The sequence below is a fragment of the Mauremys reevesii genome, linkage group 13 (assembly GCF_016161935.1).
Source record: "Mauremys reevesii isolate NIE-2019 linkage group 13, ASM1616193v1, whole genome shotgun sequence".
Lineage (NCBI taxonomy): Eukaryota > Metazoa > Chordata > Testudines > Geoemydidae > Mauremys > Mauremys reevesii.
In genome coordinates, this window is record NC_052635.1 from 12,936,300 (window position 1) to 12,956,958 (window position 20,659).

The 20,659-nt window shown below is 52.0% G+C and overlaps 1 protein-coding gene across 2 annotated transcripts in view; it reads left to right on the top strand.

The window, feature by feature from the left end:
- The window catches only part of LOC120379758 (ribonuclease-like), a 67,986-nt gene extending 47,665 nt beyond the window's left edge, over window positions 1-20,321 (top strand). The window contains exons 1-3 of one of the 2 annotated variants that reach the window (XM_039497265.1): window positions 16,013-16,031; window positions 18,749-18,864; window positions 19,357-20,321. In XM_039497265.1, coding sequence (XP_039353199.1) covers window positions 18,793-18,864; window positions 19,357-19,818 — 534 coding nt within the window. In that variant the 5' untranslated portion in view covers window positions 16,013-16,031; window positions 18,749-18,792 and the 3' untranslated portion in view covers window positions 19,819-20,321. Of the gene's footprint in view, window positions 1-16,012; window positions 16,032-18,748; window positions 18,865-19,356 lie in introns of those variants that run through there. The other variant, XM_039497266.1, reaches the window with a different exon arrangement.
- The last annotated feature ends 338 nt before the right edge of the window (window positions 20,322-20,659 follow it).

The window sequence follows — 20,659 nt, forward strand, 5'->3', positions numbered from 1 at the left end:
AGTGTGCAGGATTGTGTGTCTATGAGTGTATGAGGGTGGTGTCTAACCAACGGCTATGAATGGGGGTGTGAGTGTGTACGTGAGTGAGAAGTGAATACGGGTGTGCATGTTTATCTGAGCATTTGTGTCTGTGCAGGATGTGTGTGTGTGTCTCTGGATGTGTAACACACACCCTGGAGAGTTTGTGGTGCCAGGGGAGTGTTACACAGCTGAACACACACAACCTCCTAGCACAGTGTGTAGCCCTGTCCTGAACAGCCCCTGGCTGCCAGTAACACCCCAGCCGGCTCTGGCTCTCTTCCAGGCCAGGGTCTCCTCTGCCCAACCTGCCAGGTCTGTGCAGTGTCACTGAACTGAAATAAATTGTGTGTGTGTTCAAAGTGTGTCTGTGTGTGGGGGTGTTGTCAGTGTGTTTGTGTCACTCTGGGCCCGGGGCGCATTTGTCCCTGTGTCTGGCTGATCTGGGGCTTTCTCACCAGCCGACTTTGTCGCTATCTGATCCCCTGATATATCCTGTTGAAGTAGGGGAGGCCGGGCTGGCTGGGCCAAGGGGATCTGGGGGAGGCCGGGCTGGCTGGGCCAGGGGGATCTGGAGGAGGCCAGGCTGGCTGGGCCAAGGGGGATCCAGGGGAGACCAGGCTGGCTGGGCCAAGGGGGATCCGGGGCAGGTTGGGCTGGCTGGGCCCAAGGGGGATCCAGGGCAGGTTGGGCTGTTTGGGCCCAAGGGAGATACAGGGCAGGCTGGGCTGGCTGTGCCCAAGAGGGATCCAGGGCAGGCCGGGGTGGCTGGGCCCAAGGGGGATCCAGGGCAGGCTGTGCTGTCTGGGCCCAAGGGGGATCCAGGGCAGGCTGTGCTGTCTGGGCCCAGGGGGATCCAGGGCAGGCTGGGCTGGCTGGCTCCAAGGCTGGTTCCCAGCCATCCGTCTCCACTGGCAGCGGCCATGAGGGCCCTGCCAGGCCCCTCTGCGCCAGTCCTGTCCCCTTCACCCTGTAGTGTTCTCCGTTGCTCAGGGGTGTGGGGCTTTGACACCCCCACAGTCCCGGGACAGGCCCATATCTGGCCCTAATGGGGCTGCCCATGACCCCCTCAGCTTGGACCAGCCCCAGCCCATCCCGGGCAGTGAGCAAGGCCCAGGGCCTGTCCTGCACTGCCCAGCCTCGCCGGCTCCACGGATGGTCTGTGGAAGGCTGCTGTCACCATGACGGTTGGGAAGATCCTCCACACACAGGGGAAGTTTCCCAACTCTGGGGCAATGGGCTGAGGCTGGGGAAATCAGCAAAGGAACAGGGTTGAGGGGTGTGTGACTTTAGGAGGAAAAAGGATTCCATTGAAGGCCCTGAAGAGATGGTGGATCAGAAGGAAAAATGCCCCAATGGGGGCCATACGACTGCCAGACAGAGCCGTGTGGATTGCTCCGCGAGCTCTGCTCCATCGAACAGCTCGTGTTTCCGTGCAGCCAGATGTGAGGTCACCCCTCTGCCGTCGCAGATTGCTGTGGCTAGACGGTGGAATTCAGTCCTGGGGGGGGGGTAAACAGGGATGTAGCGCTGCAGTGCATGGACCCCAGGAGCCAAAGCATGACCCTGAAACACTTCAACATTTGTAATGAAGGTTCAGGGACCCAGAGCTCTTGGCCTGCTCTGTCCCATGGCAAACACACCGCTATGGATGTTTGTAAACCTTCTGTTCAGGCTCAGGAAAAGGAGGACAAACAGTTGAAGCAGGCGACATGTAAAGTACCAAGCCTGGCGTTCATTTCAAACACCATGCTTGTGAGCCAGTAGTGAGCGGGGTGGATTGACCTGGGAATGTCCTTTAGTTTTACTGGGACTGTCTGCATGGGGGATGGGAGAGCAGGGGATGACTGTAGGTGAGGAACGGTACCTGAGCCAGGAAGTGGGATGGGGCGAGTTTGCCCAGGAAACTGTGCAAACTCGAAACTGGGCAAACTCGAAAAGGGAGTGGGGGAGAGAAGGAGGAGGAGAGAACCTGCTGGAGGAGTTTTTGGTTTCAGTTTTGGGCTGGCTGGGAAGAGGCAGGGAACCCCAAATCTGGGGTCTAAGATCCTTGCCCCACAGAGGGACCTGACTGAGGGGTCCTGGTTGTACCTACAAGCCCTGCTTGGGTCTGTGTTCCTGTCGTCTAATAAACCTTCTGTTTTACTGGCTGGCTGAGAGTCACGGTGAATCGCAGGAAGTGGGGGGTGCAGGGCCCTGACTCCCCCACACTCCGTGACAATCCTTTATTCCCCTTCTCTCTAGCTGCAGAGAGGTTTTATAAGGAACCCCCGGCCTCCATGCGGCAGACTTTGAGATGGCATTAAAGATGGTAATCAATGTCTTTGGACAGAAGAGCCATTAATTGAGATTGGCTGGAGCTGTCGCGGCTGCTATTGTTAAAGTCCCATCCAACTTCCCTTAAGACAAAACAAGGCAAACACACAGAAAAGGGGAGAGAGAAGAACAGCAAAGGGAGAAATGCAGCTTCTGTCTCTGGTGTTGACTCACACGGGCAGGCCTGGTTTGGTCAGAACATCTCTTAGGATGAGGGTAGAGATGGTCAGGAGATGTTGGGGGTGGCAGACATGATGGTGGAGCTTGTTCTATCCCCTTCTTTCCGTCAGCCAAGGTTGTGCTAGCCAGGGTCTCTTTCTGAGGACCCCAAAGGAAGTGATGCATGGCACAGCTCATCTCCTTGTTATTTAATTCACCAGTTAGGCCTAATTTCCAACACACAAATATCAGTTCACCGATTCCCAGTCCCATACTTCTCCTGTATATCAAGCATGATCTTAACACAGGCCTCAAGTTATATGGGGAGACCCTTTTGTTTAAACTAATTCACTCTCTGTCTTCCTTTTGTGTCCTTTCCCATCAGCATTTGCTTTTATTGTGTCACTTTATGAATTTTTCACTCACTTTGCGCTGTTGAGGTCACAATTAGGGTACATTTGTAGCTCTAGTTATCACAACAGCAGTTAGTCTAAATTTGGGGTCTAGCGGGTTGTTTCTGCTAGAAGGAGAAATTGGATAGAGTTACGCATTTCTTTGATTCAATTCTGTTTATTTAGAAACTCTGTACAAAGTCCTATTTCCCTGCATGCAGGAGGAAGCAAAGAGCAGAAGACAGTTTCTTTGCACACAGTTCCAGGCCCCTTTCCAGTCAGCACTCTGCTCAAAATCTCTCTCTCTAGGTTTTTCTCTGGGCCATGTTCCCAGAGCTTATTCTAGCTGTGTCCTTGGCTTTCTGCTGCTTCTCTGTCAGTTTCTCTGCTGTTTACTCTACTTCTCTTACAGATATACTTCCCCTCCACTAAACAATCCCCAGCAAAACCCCTGCTCCCACATATACCTCACATGTGCTTGTGTTTTGGGTGGAGGCTGCTATTGTTTCAGCTAGCTGCTTCAATAAAAGAGCTTAGTTATTTCTTACATTTAATCAGTGATGAAGTGCGGCTGATACACTGATCACTTCCAAGATTTAACCTAATCCACAACAGTGCCTCTCGGCCCCATCTTAGCTTTGCCAATCATCTCAGTGGAGCCTAAAATAGGGACCTCCTAAACAACCCACCCCAGACAGAGACAGAAGATACATTATGCAAATAGTGAAGTTTGTAATTTGTTACATTGTTACACGTTGCCAGACTTTTAAAGGTATTTAGGCACTCAGATGCCTAATGGCTTTGAAAATCCTACTAGGCCACTAAATACCTTTAAAAACCTGCCCCCTAGTATCCTTCTGTCAAGATATTTTCACCCCTCACTCCCGCAAAACAAAACAAAACAAACAAACAAAAAATTACTGCCTGATTTCCTTTTATCCATAGAATATCAGGGTTGGAAGGGACCACAGGGGTCATCTAGTCCAACCCCTTGCTCAAAGCAGGACCAAATTCCCAACTAAATCATCCCAGCCAGGGCTTTGTCAAGCCTGACCTTAAAAACCTCTAAGGAAGGAGATTCCACCACCTCTCTAGGGAACCCATTCCAGTGCTTCACCAACCTCCTAGTGAAATTTCCCCCCCCCCCCAATATCCAACCTAAACCTCCCCCACTGCAACTTGAGACCCTTACTCCTTGTTCTGTCATCTGGTACCATTGAGAACAGTCTAGATCCTGTCTCGTTGAAACCCCCTTTCAGGTAGTTGAAAGCAGCTATCAAATCCCCCCTCATTCTTCTCTTCTGCAGACTAAACATCCCAGTTCCCTCACCCTCTCCTCATAAATCATGTGCTGCAGCCTCCTAGTCATTTTTGTTGCCCTCCGCTGGACTCTTTCCAATTTTTCTACATCCTTCTTGTAGTGTGGGGCCCAAAACTGGGCACACAACTCCAGATGAGGTCTCACCAATGTCAAATAGAGGGGAATGATTAGGTCCCTCAATCTGCAGGCAATGCCCCTACGTATACAGCCCAAAATGCCATTAGCCTTTTTGGCAACAAGGGCACACTGTTGACTCATATCCAGCTTCTCGTCTATCCTGCACAGGGCCAGCTCCAGGCACCAGCTAAAGAAGCAGGTGCTTGGGGCGGCCAATACCAAGGGGTGGCCCTCTGGCCGCTATTGGGGCAGCACATCCGGGTCTTTGGTGGCAATTCGGCGGTGGATCCCTCAGTCCCTCTCGGAGTGAAGGACCCACTGCAGAATTGCTGACGAAGAGTGGAATGGCGCGATTGCGCTGCCGCGGCTTTTTTTTTTTTTTTTTGCCGCTTGGGGCGGCAGAAAACCTGGAGCTGGCCTTGATCCTGCAGGGACTTCTTTCTGCAAGTCCCTGAGGAACATCTATTGTTTCTGTGAAATCTGCTGGCTGAGGGGGATCCCACCTATTGGGGGTCTAATGGAAAACTCATCTCTGTCACAATGTTTCCAGCCTCGATTTCCCCAGCTGCGATCCTTGAGATTCCAAGTTGCTCCCTTGATCTGTATGTACTTCACAAAGGACCCCAAAGCTGGTGAAGAATTCATTCATTAGGATCGCGGCGCCTGTCACAGCCCTTTGATTTCTCATTGTGTAAACCTCAGGCCAGTCTGCAAAGCAGTCCATAGCTCCCAGTAGATATTGACAGCTGGCCTGTGTCTTAGACAGGGAACATCAAAGGCAGTGCTCTCCATTGGTGCCCCCACAAGACAGTGCTGCAAAGCAGTTCTCCCAGTTTCAGGGGGAACCTTCTTTGCAATTCATGCATCCCATTTTTTACACCACCCTTCAACATCCTGCCTGCATTTCACCCACTACAAATTCTCTCTCAGCTTGGGTAAGGTTCTTGCAATCCCCAAATGTCCAGCAGTTTTAAGATCACGACATAGCCTCAGAACTTCCTTTTTCAATATATCTGGTGCAACCAGCTGGTCCCTGTAACCATCACCCGCTGGTTTCTCCCATCTCCTAGACAATAGGCCATTTTCTAACTCTACATTTCCCTGGAAAGCTTTGACCGCGGGATTCTTAGGGGATACCAGCTTCCCCAGTGACTGCATTCGCCAAATGATTTTGCAGTCACGCACTGTGCTGTATCCAGATCTACCCTGTGGAAGCTTTTAATTACTCAGTGATAATTCCTGCAAACTCACGTCCAGCGTTCCAGTGGATGAACAGTGACATTTGCACTTGTGCAGATTATGGGACGAGAGGAGCCAGCCGTCACTCCCTCAGTACCCCCATCCCCTGGAGAAGCCAACACCTTGCTCTCCTGCCTAGAGCGTGTTTACAATTAGCTGCCCCTGCAACAGTGTTTTTTAATACAGCGAAATGTAACTAGATACATCTAGGATCACAGAATGCTGGGAGCACTTATGGGATGGGGGACTCTATCCCGGGAAGCCGTGATTCTGAAAAAGATTTGGGTCATGATGGATAATCAGCTGAACATGAGCTCCCAGTGTGACTCTGTGGCCAAAAGAGCTACTGCCGTCCTGGGATGCATAAACAGGGGAATCTTAAGTAGGAGCAGAGAGATTATTTAACCTCTGTATTTGGCCTTGGTGTGACGGCTGCTAAAATACTGTGTCCACTTCTGGTGCCCACAATTGAAGAAGGATGTTGACACATTGCAGAGGGTTCAGAGAAGACTCTGGCCTGTGCTATACAAGAGGTCAGAGTAGATGATGACAGTGGTGCCTTCTGGCCTTGGAATCTATGAATCTATGAATAGGGCCCTACCAAATTCATGGTGCATTGTGGTCAATTTCACGGTCATAGGATTTTTAAAATTGTGCATTTCGTGATTTCAGCTATTTAAATCTGAAATTGCATGGAGTTGTAATTGTAGGGGCACTGACCCAAAAAGGGGCCGTGTGTGTGTGGAGTCGCAACGTGATTGTAATAGGGAGTTGTGGTACCTCTACCCTTACTTTTGTGCTGCTGCTGGCGGCGGCGCTGCCTTCAGAGCTGGACAACTGGAGAGCAACAGCTGCTGGCTGGAGCCCAGCTCTGAAGGCAGAGCTGCCACCAGCAGCAGCAGCAGCGCAGAAATAAGGATGGCCTGGTATGGTAGCGCCACCCTTACTTCTGCGATGCTGCCTGCAGAGCTGGGCCCTCCGTCAGCAGCCAATGCTCTCGGGCTGCCCAGCTCTGAAGGCAGCAGCACAGAAGTAAGGATGGCATGGTATGGTATTGCCACCCTGACTTCTGCGCTGCTGCTGGCAGGGCATTCCCTTCAGAGCTGGGTGCCCGGCCAACAGCCATCGCTCTCCAGCCACCCAGTTCTGAAGGCAGTGCAGAAATCAGGGTGACAATACCATGACCCCCCTAAAATAACCTTGCAACTCCCTTTTGGGTCAGGACCCCCAATTTGAGAAATGCTGTTCTCCCCCATGAAATCTGTATAGTGTAGGGTAAAAGCACACAGAAGACCAAATTTCATGGGAGAAGACCAGATTTCATGGTCGGTGATGCGTTTTTCATGGCTGTGAATTTGGGAGGGCCCTATCTATGAACAAGGGCATCTGGACAAGGTGTTGACATTCCCAGGCCTGGGTGGGATTGTGAATTTGTAGCACTGCCGTTCCTCTTCCCACCTGGCAAGCTGCCTCTCAAGATGTCCGGAACTGGAAAGAGCCATTGCAGGGAATCATGGTCTGTCCTGGCTGCCAACTTCCTCCCATGTAAATCATGATGAAAACGTAACTGTTGCAGCTAGCTCCTTTCAGGTGATGCAATACTTTCTCTCAGAAGAACTCAGCCTTGGGCTATAATAAGCCACCATCCTCTCTAGTCCTTTGTGCCGTTGTGTCATTTCTGCCCTCAAACCGTAGGTGCCAGCCCCGGTGTGCAATGCAAAAGGGATTTTGAAACATGGATACCCAAAGAGGACAACTCGCAACGGCCCTGTTCAGCTCTGCAAATGCTACCTCATGCTCTGCTGACCACTTGGTTCCCTTTTCTCTCCCAGCCTGTGCAGCTGTTTGCAATGTTGGCAGCCCACAAATGAACCTTCTGCAGTCAGAGCCGAGCTCTGCAGAGCTCAGCACAGCCGCAAGTTGGCCAGATCTGCCCGGCCTCAGTTTTTCTTTTTATCAGTGGAAATTCCCTCCACACTGAGGGAATTCAGGATGATGTTGTGAAGGTCAAGCCTATAACAGGGTTCAAAAAAGAACTAGATAAATTGATGGAGGATATTAGCCAGGATGGGCAGGGATGGTGTCCCTAGCCTCTGTTTGCCGGAAGTTGGGAATGGGCGACAGGGGATGGATCACCTGATGATTCCCTGTTCTGTTCATTCCCTTTGGGGCACCTGGCATTGGCCACTGTTGGCAGACAGGATACTGGGCTAGATGGATCTTTGGTCTGACCCACTATGGCCGTTCTTATGCTCTTAATATGCACCAAGATATCTAGGTATAACAGACAGACTTAGAGAAGCATGTCAGGTTCACTTATACCTTCCTGATATATTCCCTCGATGGCCTTTAATGCCTCGTCCCTATTAGCTACTGGTGACCGTTGAAGGGCTATTCAATGGGCCAGTTTTCCCCAGTATCAGGGCCTGGACCAGTGCACTGCAACCTCTGTCCTCCTTGGACTGGGAGACCAGCTCCTGATTCTAATCAGAAATTCTGTCAGACTGTTCTGCTGTTCCCTATTTAACTGCACAGCTCTTTGCTGGAGTTAAGATTCCCCCGAGAGCTTGGGTCTCAAAACAACCACTCCCCCATCTTTACTTTGCTGGCAAGCCACCATCTCTTGAAGCTGCTATTCTGGTTTAGGACAACTTGTTCACCCCAAACTCTTTGCTTCACCCGAGCCGCAGCTTGTAAGGGAATTTCCGCCGGATGAATGTGTAGGACACCTTCCCTGGCACGTGATCCTACGATCTAATGATTTATTGCACAGTTATGAACCATCCAGTTATTAGCTCATCCTCTTGGCTACCCCATCTTCTTGCTCAGATTCAGCCAGTTTTTAAATCCAGTTGTCCCGGTGTTTGGATGAGGGCACATTCCCCAGTAAGGTGGGCCAGGTTTGGATCCCCGAGTCCCTCCCCTTGTTAGCGCTTTAGTCTGGTCTAAAACCTGTTAATGTTTGAGCCGGTGTCCTATTACACACAGATCCTATTACACACAGATCAGTAGCCAAACCCCCATCATCGCTGTGTAACACCTCACACCTAGCCGTGGAGCTGATCCTTGTCACCCAAGTTGTGCCCCTTCAGCTTGGTGTGCCCCCCATTTTGGGGGATTTCACGAGACATTTTTGATGCCAACAGTTTTTTTTATGGCCAGTTTTGTCACAGTGCCAGCATTTAACAGAACCACTTCCCTTAATTCTTACATTATTGCCAATTTCCCCTTTTTTTTTTTACAAACCAAATGTATCCCTTTTCCTAATAGCGCACAAATGCCATTAACCAGACTAGAATCCCCTTCTCCATCATACGCTGTAGACACAGATCCACACTTGCAGGCCTCATGGCGATCAGCCTCCATCTTGCTCACCAGCAGATTCTTCCTCTTCTCATTCACGGCTAAAAGGCAAGATTCAAATTCTGTGGCAAGTCGTACAGCCTCTCAGGGTGTCCTGGGCTGTCTTTCACTCCTCTGCAAGTCCAGCCAAATATCTGCAAACTGCCCCATTGTTGGTTTCTCCTGGAAGTCCTCCTCTGCCCATTTCAGTGAAATCACGTCCTCCGCTCTCCTTCTCGCTCTTCGTTGTGCATTGGCCAGCTCAGATTGATGGCTGCCTCCAAACCACATATCAAGGGTTTCTGCCAGATGTAGATAAAGACAGTCTCTTTTCTGTGGGTAAGTTCTGCCCAACTGCCAGAGCTGGGCCACTTACATTGGCTGATATGACCCCCCCCCCCCGTTTTTCTGTCCCTCTTCCCAGCCATTAATTTGGGCCACGATGTTAAACTTCAGCCCTTTCTGCAAAAGCTCCAGTTGCTGTTTTAATTCCCATTCGGGAGCCTCTAGATCTTGTTTAAAGAGCTTGTTTTACTGCCTTTTGGCCATCTGCGAGCACCTCCATTACTGGTTCCATCTGGCTTCAGTAGGAGTAGCAGCTCACAGTCTCTCTCCTTGGAAACTGGATCCCACTCCTGACAGCAGTGTTTACCCCTTTTTGACCCAAGTGGTTAGCCAAAATTCAGGGTCCAGCAGGTTGTTTCCATCAGGAAGAGAAACTGATGTTGGATTCCAGAGTTTCTCTCGTGCAATCCTGTTTACGTAAAAAGTCTTGTTTCCCGGAACATGGGAAGAAGCAAACAACAGGAGGCAGTTTCTTTGCTCATAGTTCCATGCCCCTTTCTAGCCAGCACTCTGCCCCAAAGCTCTCTCTCTCTAGGCTTTTGTCAGGGCCACATTCCCAGTGTTTGTTTCAGCTGCATTCTTGGCTTTCTGCGGCTTCTCGCTCAGCTTCATTGCTGTTTCTCATGCTTATCTCTCTGAGACAGGCACACACCCCTCCATCAGACAATCTTCAGGGAAACCCCTCTACCCACATGTGTCTTACATACAACTGTGTTTGGGTGGAGGCTGCTAGCTATCTGGTTCTATAAATGAGCTTAATTGTTACATTTATCAGTAATGAAGGATGGCTGTTCCACCCACCACTTTCAGTGAGGTTTAACCCAATCCTTGTTAGTACCTTCACAGGGGAAAAAACACCAGGTAGTAAAGGGCACTTAAATGTAACAGAGAAAACCGCAACAAGAACCAGTGATTGGACATTAGAGCTAGACACATTCAAGTTAGAAATGAGGCATGCGTTTTTCACAGAGAAATGGTAGATTTGCAATCTCTTATCAGGACTGTAGGTCTTTGTGGAAAATGCTTTAGCTAACCACAATTATTGCTCAACAGAAAAGTAACTGGATGAAATTCTCTGGCTTTTGCTATATAGGAAGTCAGAGTGGATTATTGAATAGTCTCTTGTATTTGGACTGTCAAAAGGAACATCCCAGCTCAAGTAATGTGCTTAAGGAGTCAATTCTGGGGACAGAACCTAGCAGTCCCATAGTCTAGACCACACTTTTAGCCACAGAGCTACTCTCTGAAGGATACCTAAGTAGATGCTAACTCTTAACTACAAGCACAGAGCACTGTTAATAAGCTGCATGAGCTGAGGCCCAGCGCTGTTTTGTGCTATTCCAGGCTGCAGAATGTGGCTTCAGGTGGAATATTTTTTTTCTGATAGAAAAATGGGCTTTCCTGGCATAGTGATGATTTTTCATCAGAACCCCCAAACCTTAGCTTTTTGGACAAACTTTTCCCCATTTCCAGTTGCTGAAAAGCTGGGGCAGGGGAATCATTTTTTCCACAGTCAAATTTTCTCCCCTCCAGTCCCTCAGCACTGGATTGAGGTGGTGGAGGACACATTGAAGCTGTGATTGTGCTAACGTCAGGAGGCAAAGAAAATGACCCCGCAGGAATTATTGCAAAAACCTCATGATTTGTAAGCTGATCTCGGGATGTTTGAGAGGCCTGGCTCGTGCCCTTTGGATGGCTGAGTTTAGCAGCACCCGGGGGGTTGGTTGCTGTCAAGTGTGTGGGACTGGATTTAATTATACAGGGCAAACTGCCAATTACCTCCCTCTCAAATGCCCCCTGCAGGTGCCCAGCCGTGCCTTTGGGTGAATCCACCCACCCTGCAGCCCCCCAGGGTCCCATCTGTGTTAACGCCATGGACCCAGCTTCCATCTGCTGGCCACCCACTCCCCACTCCTCATGCCCGAGGCCAGCATTGTTTCGGCGAGGGCGGCCCTCTGATCCTAGACTCAGCCATTGTTTCCTCCCACCGTTTCCTTTCCTCCCTTTGATTTAACTCCTGGCTGTCTGGTAGGTTCGTTGCAAACAAGTAACCGGGGGCAGGGGTGGGGGTAGAATAAAAAATACTGCACATAGCTCCCTCGCTCTCCACAGGGTGCGGCATGTGGAGCCTCAGAGGTGGGCGTGATCCCAGGTTAACAGCAGAGAACGAGCAGCCATTGGCACATCCCATCGCCCAGTGGAGTCACCAACTGTTAGCGCATTGCCCTAGCCTGGGCTGTGAAAACTTCCCCTGCGTGTGCAGGGTTTCCCCGTCCCCCCCAACCATACCCGGGAGAGCAGCCTGCCCCAGGCCACAGGGAGGGATCCAGCAACATCCCAACCACCAACTGTCACCCGGCGAGCCAGCGGGGCTGGGCTGCGCAGGCCCTAGGATGGGGGTTGGGGCTGGTCCAGGCTGCTGGGATGATGGACAGCCCCATTCAGGCCAAATCTGGGCCTGGGTTTCTATGAGAATCAGAGCCTGTGTGGCTTGCTCTAGGGAGGGGACTGGCTGGGCTGGACATGTTGCCACTGCCAGGGTGTCAATCCGGAGTGACTCCAGTGTAGGGGCAGAGCTGGGGGTTCAGTATCAGGAATGTGGGGGAGGGGAGGAGGGGGCAGAGTCTGATGTGGGGCCAATTCCCACTAACCGCAATGAAACCCAGGAGTCCTGGCTCAGTCCAGCCAGCCACACACACAGAAACGCATCCTTCCATCCAACCCCCCATCCCCGATCTATAGCCACCCATTCATATATACCGCCATACATACATCCCCCGACATACACAACCGCCTGCGTTTAAGCACACCGCCTACTCACATCCATCCATACCTGCGCATGCACAAGTGCACCTCCATACACAATCACACCCATCCACACACCCATCCAGCCACATCCATCCTCCCCCGTGCCCCAGCCTTCCAGACGGCCCTGGGTTAGATTCAAACTCCTTGACTGGGCAAAAAACAGCTGCCTTTTTTTCAGGATGAACGTAAAAAACAATCAAGGTCCTTTCTGACCTAGATAGCCTCCACCCAAACAAAGCCACATGCCAGGCTGGGTGTCAGAGTTAGCTACGCAGTTCAACGGGACAACATGTGTGTGTGTGTGTGTGTGTGTGTGCGCGCGCGCACTCCTCTCCGATGATGAATCCAGGGTTGATTGGTTTGCAGCGGTGTCCCTGTGTGTGTGTGGTAGACGCAGTGAGAAACAGAACCCAGAAGGAGCAGAAAGCCAAGGACGGAAGACAGAACGCAGGGGCACCATGCACATGGCCTGGAGAAAGTGCCTAGGGAGAGCTTTTGGGCAGAGTGCTGGCAGGAGGGAGGCTTGGAACAGTGAGCAAACAAAATATCTCATCTTGTTTCATTCTTAAATGGCACAGGCAGCATCTTGGGCTAGACACGTTGCATACGTACCCAGGGGTCTGGCAGGTGTGTTCTCGGGCAGCAAGTCTGTGCTGCCATGGCCACACTGCTGTTTGCAGAGTGCTCGCTCCAGTAGAGCTAGCACCTGCCTGTCTACCTGTGCTGGGAATTACACCTCCAGCTGCTGTGCAGATGCGCCCAAATATACCTGACTCCATCTCCCCATTTCTCCTCCTAGCAGGAACAAGCTGCAGGCCCCTGAAAGCTGGCTAAGCACTCTGGTCAAAAACATGGGGGACAACCCCCCTAAACATTCCCACAAAAAAAAACAGAGGTACAAACACAGGGAGACACGGCGCACACCGGTACCTCTGTGCGTGCAAAGAGAGGTTCCCATCCATATCTACACACAAATGTGCAGTCACAGAGAGACACACAATCACAGCCTCTGTCACACAGACGGAGTAGGGCCCATTCTCTCCAGCAGGGGGCAGCAGGGACACACACACACACACTAGGGTCTGTCCCCTCCACCAGGGGGCAGCAGGGACACACACACGCACGCACGCGCACGCACCCAAAGTTGCACCCAAACTGCTGCGCATTCCGCCGGTCGAGCTTTATAGAACAGACCCTGGAGGGGACGGAGGTTCAGTGACCCTCAGCTATGCAGGTGCTGGGTCCATCTGGCTGATGGGAGCTGCAGCCCCAGCCCATGGGGGAGTAGGGGACCGACTGTGGAATGGGGCATCTCCAAAACTGAGACAGGAGAGCCCAACGCCCAAGGAGGCAGATCCTGTCCCCAGCGCCACTGCCAGAGTCACCCCAGCCAGTGCAGAGGGTTCGATATGGAAGTCTATTGGTGGTGGCGGTGGGAGTATGAACTGGGCAACAAAAAGAGGCCAGAGTGAGGGACCTGGGAGTCAGGACTCCTGGGTTCTATCCCCAGCTCTGAGGGGAGTGGAGTCTAGTAGTTAGAGCAGGAGGACTGAGAGCCAGAACTCTTGGGTTCTCTCCCAACTCTGGGAGGGGAGCGGGGTCTCCATCCGATCCATCCCCTCTCCTCTCCTCACAGCAGGTCGATCCAGTGACAGACCCAGTCGTGGCTCTGTAGGGACCATGCCCCTGCACTTGCCCACCCTGCTGGCCTCTTGACTGGCCCAGCTCAGGGCGGGTGCCAGCAGCTGGCAGTTCACAACCCAACAAGTTGACTTCCCGAAGACCAGCGGCTCTATTGAGGTGCCAGGGCTGGCCCGGCCCACTTGCGAATACCCCAACACCTTTATCTGCACCTGCCCCCTGAGACACTTGCAGATGGGGAGTGGGAGGTGGAGTTCCTGCTGATTCAAGGATTGAATTCACAGCCCTGGGTTGAGCAGGCCAATGCTCAAACCACTGAGCTATCCCCCCTGCTTTGCATCACACAGGCATGAATGGATTTAGCCTAGGAGGCAGGGAAGCATTAGCCCCATTTGGAAGAGGGGGGGATCTAGGGCACTGAGAGATGAAGCGACTTTCCTGAGACTAAGCAGGGAGTCTGTGGCAGAGCAGAGAATCAAACTCAGAACACCTGAGCCCAAGGCCTGTGCTTTAACCAGTAGGCAACCTTTCCTAGCCTGAGGAGGGGAACCTCCTGTGTCACTTTGAGTGAGCGGGTGGAGTCAGGTGGGTCCCAGATGAAACTAGTGTGTGTACTACAAGAGTGCTTTGCTGAGGAAGATCAATAAATCCATTAACTACTCTGAGATTTAAAGCAGCCAATAAATCTCTGCCAAGGATAGGAGTGCCTTTGTGGACAATGCAGAACTCTGCAGTTACACAGCAGTCACCAAAAGTAACTATTGCTGGCAGGCAGCCATGTACTGGGATATGGTTTTTCAAATAGCACATCAACTGAAGTTTGGGTTCAGTAAGAGGCACATCTTTAAAGTAATGCAAATAGATGGAATCAGGTAGCATAGATACTGCTGAGCCAGTGTCCAGCATTAGCTGAATAGAGTGTGATTTGCCTGAGGATATGGCGGAAACATTTACAGAGCACTTTATCTGTTCTGGAATATGTGCAGTAGTGGTTTTGTCCACACTCAGCACAGTAACACCTGGTATTGTAACTGCATGCACCTGTTGATTGAACTGGCTACTGCCACATACTTTAGCAAAATACCCAATCTTTTTGCAATGATTGCACTGAGCTACTTTTGCTGGACATCCTGTGTAGGTTGCAAGGAGTTGTGGGGATCCACAGCAAAAGCTTTTACTGTATTTTGAATTTGCTGATTCAGTGGCTTTTCATTAGTTTTCCTCCTTCAATTGTTTGTCTGCAGCGATAGTGAACTTTTCTGCAAATGAGTCACAGCCTGGACTGTGCCTCCTGTATCTCTGCTCATTGTTTTGGCTTCAGCTGTAGCTGATTCAATCTGAGTAGTAATGGTTATTGCTTTTTCTAGTGTAAATTGTGGTTCTAGAAGTAAGTGTTCTCTTACACAAAGCATGGTTGTTTTCTCAATGAGCTGGTCTCTAATCATCTCATCTGCCATACTCCCAAAGTCACAAATTACAATCAGACTCCTCAGGGAAGCAATATACTGCATTATAGTCTCCCTGGTTTCTGCTCACGCTGGCGAAATCTGTAGCGATTAGCTACTACATTAACTTTGGCACAAAAAAGTTCTCGAATGCAGTGAGTGCAGTCTCATATTCATCATTGGCAAGGGGAAAGTGTAAAATACACACTGCCCTTCTGCTCCAAGGCAGTGGATTAGCAGAGCAGCTTTCTCACTTCAGAAATCTCTGTAGCACCGATTGCAAGCAGATAAGTCTCAAACATATGGATCCAGACAGTAAAAGCAATTGGAGGCTCACCTGGGCTTTGCAGAAAGGGTTCAGGTGGGTCCAGAGGCAGAAGATCCACCCTTGTCGCCAAAATGTTATATCAACCAGGCTAGGTACTAACAAACTTCAACAGGACTTTATTTTTACAGTGGAAACCTCTTTACCAAGCTGCTGCACTCTCTGTAACTCTCACTCAGCCTCCTCAACTCCTTCCTGTTTCCTGTCCTTTCAGATTCCCAACAGCCAGTGCTCCCAGTTCTAATAATTACAAGCAGCATCTAAACACCACACCTAGTGTCCAGAGTCAATGTAGCTGTCCTCTCCCCCAGGGCAGTGTGGCCTAAAGGCCAGAGTCTATATTAGGGCCCTCTCCTTCAGGACTGTGTGGCCTAGTGGCGAGAGTCAATATAGCTGACCTCTCCCTTGGGGATGTGAGGGCCAATGGCCAGAGTCACTATAGAAGTGGTTTAATGGCTGTAAGGGGGAATGAGTCACCACCTAAGAGGGGTTTCATGGCCAGGGTAGGGGGACCTGGGCCCTCTCCCTACTCCACCAGGCCCCAGCCCAGGGCCCTATCAGTGGTAAGTGTACTCATCACTGAGTCAGCAGGGAGCCTAGAGAAACGCACTGGCTTATTGCTCGGTTCGGTAATTGGATCAATGTATAGTCCTTCTGGGCTACTTCCTACCCTGTGTCCTGATCCAGTGGTCCTGGTGTCTCCTGGATCACCTGGCCTGTGTAGCTCTCTGCGGCTCTGCTCTGCCTCAGACATCCTCAGTAGCCAGGTATCAGCCTGGGTCTTGGCAGGTCTGGCTTCTGCAATCTGGGACTTCAGTGGCTCCTGGGCTGGACATGGCAACGTACATCCCCCCCTCCTCAGCAGCCAGCCCTGACTGAGCTGAGCTGCTCCCTTTTATACTGGTGCTCCAGTTGGAGCAGGCCCAGCAGGGGCAAAGGGTGTGTGGCTTCCTTGGCTCACAGCGCAGGGTTAACCCTTCCCTGCCCAGTGCGAGGCGAGTACACCTGGCTTGGGTCAGTCAGAGCCTTGTCTGTCTCCAGTGTTATGCCCTGTGAGTGTTTGTGTCCTTTGTGAGCAAGCCAAAACTCCAACCCTGCCCAACCCAACCAACCTGTTCCCTTTGAAAACCAGGGCTGCCCAGAGGATTCAGGGGGCCTGGGATCTTCGGTGGCGGGGGGTCCCCACTTTGGTGGTAATTCGGTGGCGGGAGGTCCTTCCACTCTGGGACCCGCCACCGAAGTGCCCCGAAGACCTGCGGCTGGTCCCCCCGCTGCCGAATTACCGCCGAAGACCCGGGACTTCGGCTGCCAAAGACCTGGAGCGGAAGAAGCTCCGGGGGCCTGGCCCCGAGAGAGTTTTCCGGGGCCCCCGGAGTGAGTGAAAGACCCCACTCCAGGGGCCCCAAAAAACTCTTGTGGGGGCCCCTGCGGGGCCTGGGGCAAATTGCCCCACTTACCTCCCCCTCTGGTCGGCCCTGTTGAAAACTCCAGACCTGGCTTCAGTCCCAAGAGAAAAAAAATTACTACACTACTCTCTCTCTCTCTCTCTCTTTCTCATCTCTCTCTTTCTCTCTGTTCATTATTAAAATTCCAAGGGCACATTTCTGCCCCTCACAAATAGGGCAGACACCCAATGGCATCCACTCAAAATTCTTTTTCCTTCGGCGAATCGTTCTTACCCTGAAGGGAAAGAATCACACAGCTGCAGGTTGGCCATTCGTCTGGTTTTGAACCATAGACTCCTCTTTTTAGGTGGCTTGTCCCCAGACACAATGGGATGTGCTTTTGTCCAGTATCAGATAGGGGACACCATTTTGAAGAATGCACCATTCTGCCCTGGCCCACGTGATCTGGCATGTATGAGGGTAGAGTGGTGCGCACTTCAAAATTGTGTCCTTCATGTGGCATGACCTTATTCACATCATGTCCTGATAGATCACGCCGGTGGGAGTGGGGTCACCCCATTCCCAGAAGTACCACCATTTCTGGGATTCTGGGAGTGGCAGGTCCAGCTCCAGCTATTTTGCTGCCCCAAGCAGTGAAGGAAAAAAAAGAAAAGAAAAGAAAAACCCGATTGAGCTGCCGCCAATGTGCCGCTGCAGACCCGGACGTGCCACCCCAATAATGGAAGGAGTGCCGCCCCTTTCTATAGGCTGCCCCAGGCACTTGCTTCCTTCGCTGGTACCTGGAGCCGGCCCTGGTGAGTGGCCACCATACGTGGATGTGTGAGGTGTGTCATCACACCCAGCCCTTAAGTCTGAGTTTGATCTACTGGGAGCCGGCTAATCTCCTCTCTTCCTGTTCTGACACCCCAACAGCCCCAGGGATATGTGTCCTGTGACTGCCACCTTCAAATCAACAAAAGGATTTAGATGCCTAGTTTCCCACTAATTCTCATGGCCTCCAAATTCTTTAGTGCCTGATAAAATCTCAGCCCTCGGGGTGTTTGGATGCAGAGCTTTGCCTCATGCTCTCTTTCTGCTCTGCTTTTGGAAACTTGATGGCCTGCTAATCAGATGAGAAGAAGCCATTTTTATAGTTCCTCATTAAAGTTCAGGGCTGCCTGCGGAAGGGAGGGTGGTGGGGCTGCTGGTCAGGACTGAAGGAAACCAGCACAAATGTGTCTGTGGGGAGCCCGGGGCAGAGGGACAATAGGGGGCTGCAGGCTGAGATCGAGGGGTATTAGCAGAGCTCTGCGTGTGTGGGTGGGGAGAGCCCAGGGCGGGGACAGCAGGGACCACAGGGCTGGAGTGAGGGGCACCGGCAGAGCTGCAAGTTTCTAGGCTTGGGCCAGATTCAGAATGTGCCAGTGGGTCAGGACTCAGGCTCTGTCTGCAGCAAATGAAGAGTATTTGTAGCACGCGTCATCATTGCTACGCTAGCTTTAATCTAGCTAACACAGGTAAGAAGGGCAGTCGAGATATAGTGGCCTGGACTTCAGCACAGGCTGGTAACCAGAGTAGGTACCCAGGATCTCTGGTGGGCTGGTACTGGGGCAGCTACTCCATGATGAAGCCTGTGCTGCTCACTATTGTTACCCGCACTAGCTGGATTATGACTGGCATAGCTCTGCCCACCTGCACTAAAATCACACCTTCATTTGCTGGGTAGACACACCCTGAGATGTTTCTGTGAAGTCCAGGTCTCTAGCAGGACACCTGATATTTATTCTCCACCTATGCCCTGCCTACTATGTCACTCCTTTGAATTGCCAGATATCAGGAAGTCCTGCTGACCCAATTGTTTACAGGATTTCCCCGCCCACTCCTCCTGCCTCCAGGTCCTGCTTGGCTCTATATAACCTGCTACACAACGGGAAGGAAGATGAGGGTGAGGTTCAGCTCAGCAGTCACTGAGATCCATCACTCTGATGACAGTAAAGGAACAAGGACGTGGGTAAGTTTCAGGAGATTCCACCAGCTGGGAGAGAGGAGAGAATAGTGTCACATGGGGCTGAAACTCCAGGGTTTGTTTCTGGGGGGTGGTATGATCCAGTGGTTAGAGCAGGGGAACTGGGAATCAGGACTCCTGGGTTCTATCTCCACCTCTGGAGGGGAATGGGGGAACAGTGGTTAGAGGGGGAAGGCCCTAATCTCAACTGGGGTCTGTGCAGTGCCTGGCACAATGGGGGCCCAGATCTTCGGCAGGGTATTTAGGTGCCATGTGACAAAAATAAAAAACTCTCCCATATTTGGGGCAGATGGGTGGGAGGGTGAGGCACCCTGAGGGTAGAGTGGGATGAGGTCATGGGTGAGGATGGGCCTTTGGGGGCAAAGTAGGGTGGGAGGGGATAATGGGAGACCCAGGCTTCAGGCTTAGGAGGTTCCAGGGAGGAGGCAGATCCCCACCCATGCTGTCTCCATCCATCTCCCCCTCTCCCCACTGCAGGTTGATCCAGTGACAGAGATGGCCATGGCCCCGAGGGGACCTGTACTCCTGCTGCCCCTTGTCTTGCTGACCACTGGCCTGGCCCAGCTCACCGAAGGCGCCAGCTACCAGCAGTTTGTGAACCAGCACGTCGACTTCCCCAGGTCCAGAGTCCCCAACAACCAGAACTACTGCGACCTCCTGATGCAGCGCAGGGGCCTGACCCGCCCTGCCTGCAAACCCATCAACACCTTCATCCACGAGCCCGCTGGCCAGCTCCGAGACATCTGCGGACGCGGAGGGAGACACATCAAGAGGAATCTCTATGACAGCAAAAGAACTTTCCGTGTCACCACGTGCCGGGAGGCACCTGGCTCCCGCCCGAGGCACTGTAGATACAGGGCCTCAGTTCGTGTCACCAGGGTCCGCGTGGCCTGTAACTCTAATCTGCCCGTGCACTTAGATCCAAAATACTTGTCATGAGCAGGAAGCAGGGGATCCCTCTTGCCCCCTGGACCCACTTTGCTCCTGAGGTTGCTAGGGGCTCCCCTGCCCCATCCTTGCCCCTCCTGAGCAGCACCCACCATGAGTCTCCACAGGGGCAATCAGTGTGTCCCCTTATCCCATGAGCCGGCAGCTTGGGGCCTGCAGGGGGATTTCCAAGGCTGGGTGCCCAGTTCCCATCCACATGAGTGAAAATCTGGGTGCCCAGTCCCCCCAGCTGGCACTGAGAATCTCAGACTAATTTGGCTTGGGTGCCCTCTTTTAGTCTCCCAAGACAGACCAAAATTCCCATGAACCCCTTGACAGCTGCCCGTTCTCCACCCCACCCTCTGCTGCCCCTAGTGCCGATTATACTGTGCAGCCCTTCCCCATCCCTGATCCACTGGATGCTGTGTGGATGTTGTCTCAGGCTGAGCCCTGGGGAAGCTGTCACTGAGTTCAATTTTCTCGCTGCTATTTGCAATAAAATACTTTCCTGCAAATGCAGAATGAGGGGAGAGTTTTTGTGGGGGTTGGGTGCAGAGTCACTGGTTTTCCAGTGTTATTTAACCCTAGCAGCATGTCAGAAATCCAGCTAGATTGCTCAGAGGGATCAGGGAATAGGATAAGGTGTGGAGGCTCCGATCCAGCCCTATGTCAGGGGGACCAGCTGGCTCAGGGGGCTGGGGAGTGCAATCCTTTTCCTCTTTAGGGGGCACTGGCTCTGATCTGGCCCCAGAACTGGCTGGCTCAAGGGGGTGGGGACTGGATATGAGGCCTTTCCCTTTCAGAGGCCCTGCCCCCAGTCCCTGTGTGGCCACAGGCTGGGCAGCTCGGTGGA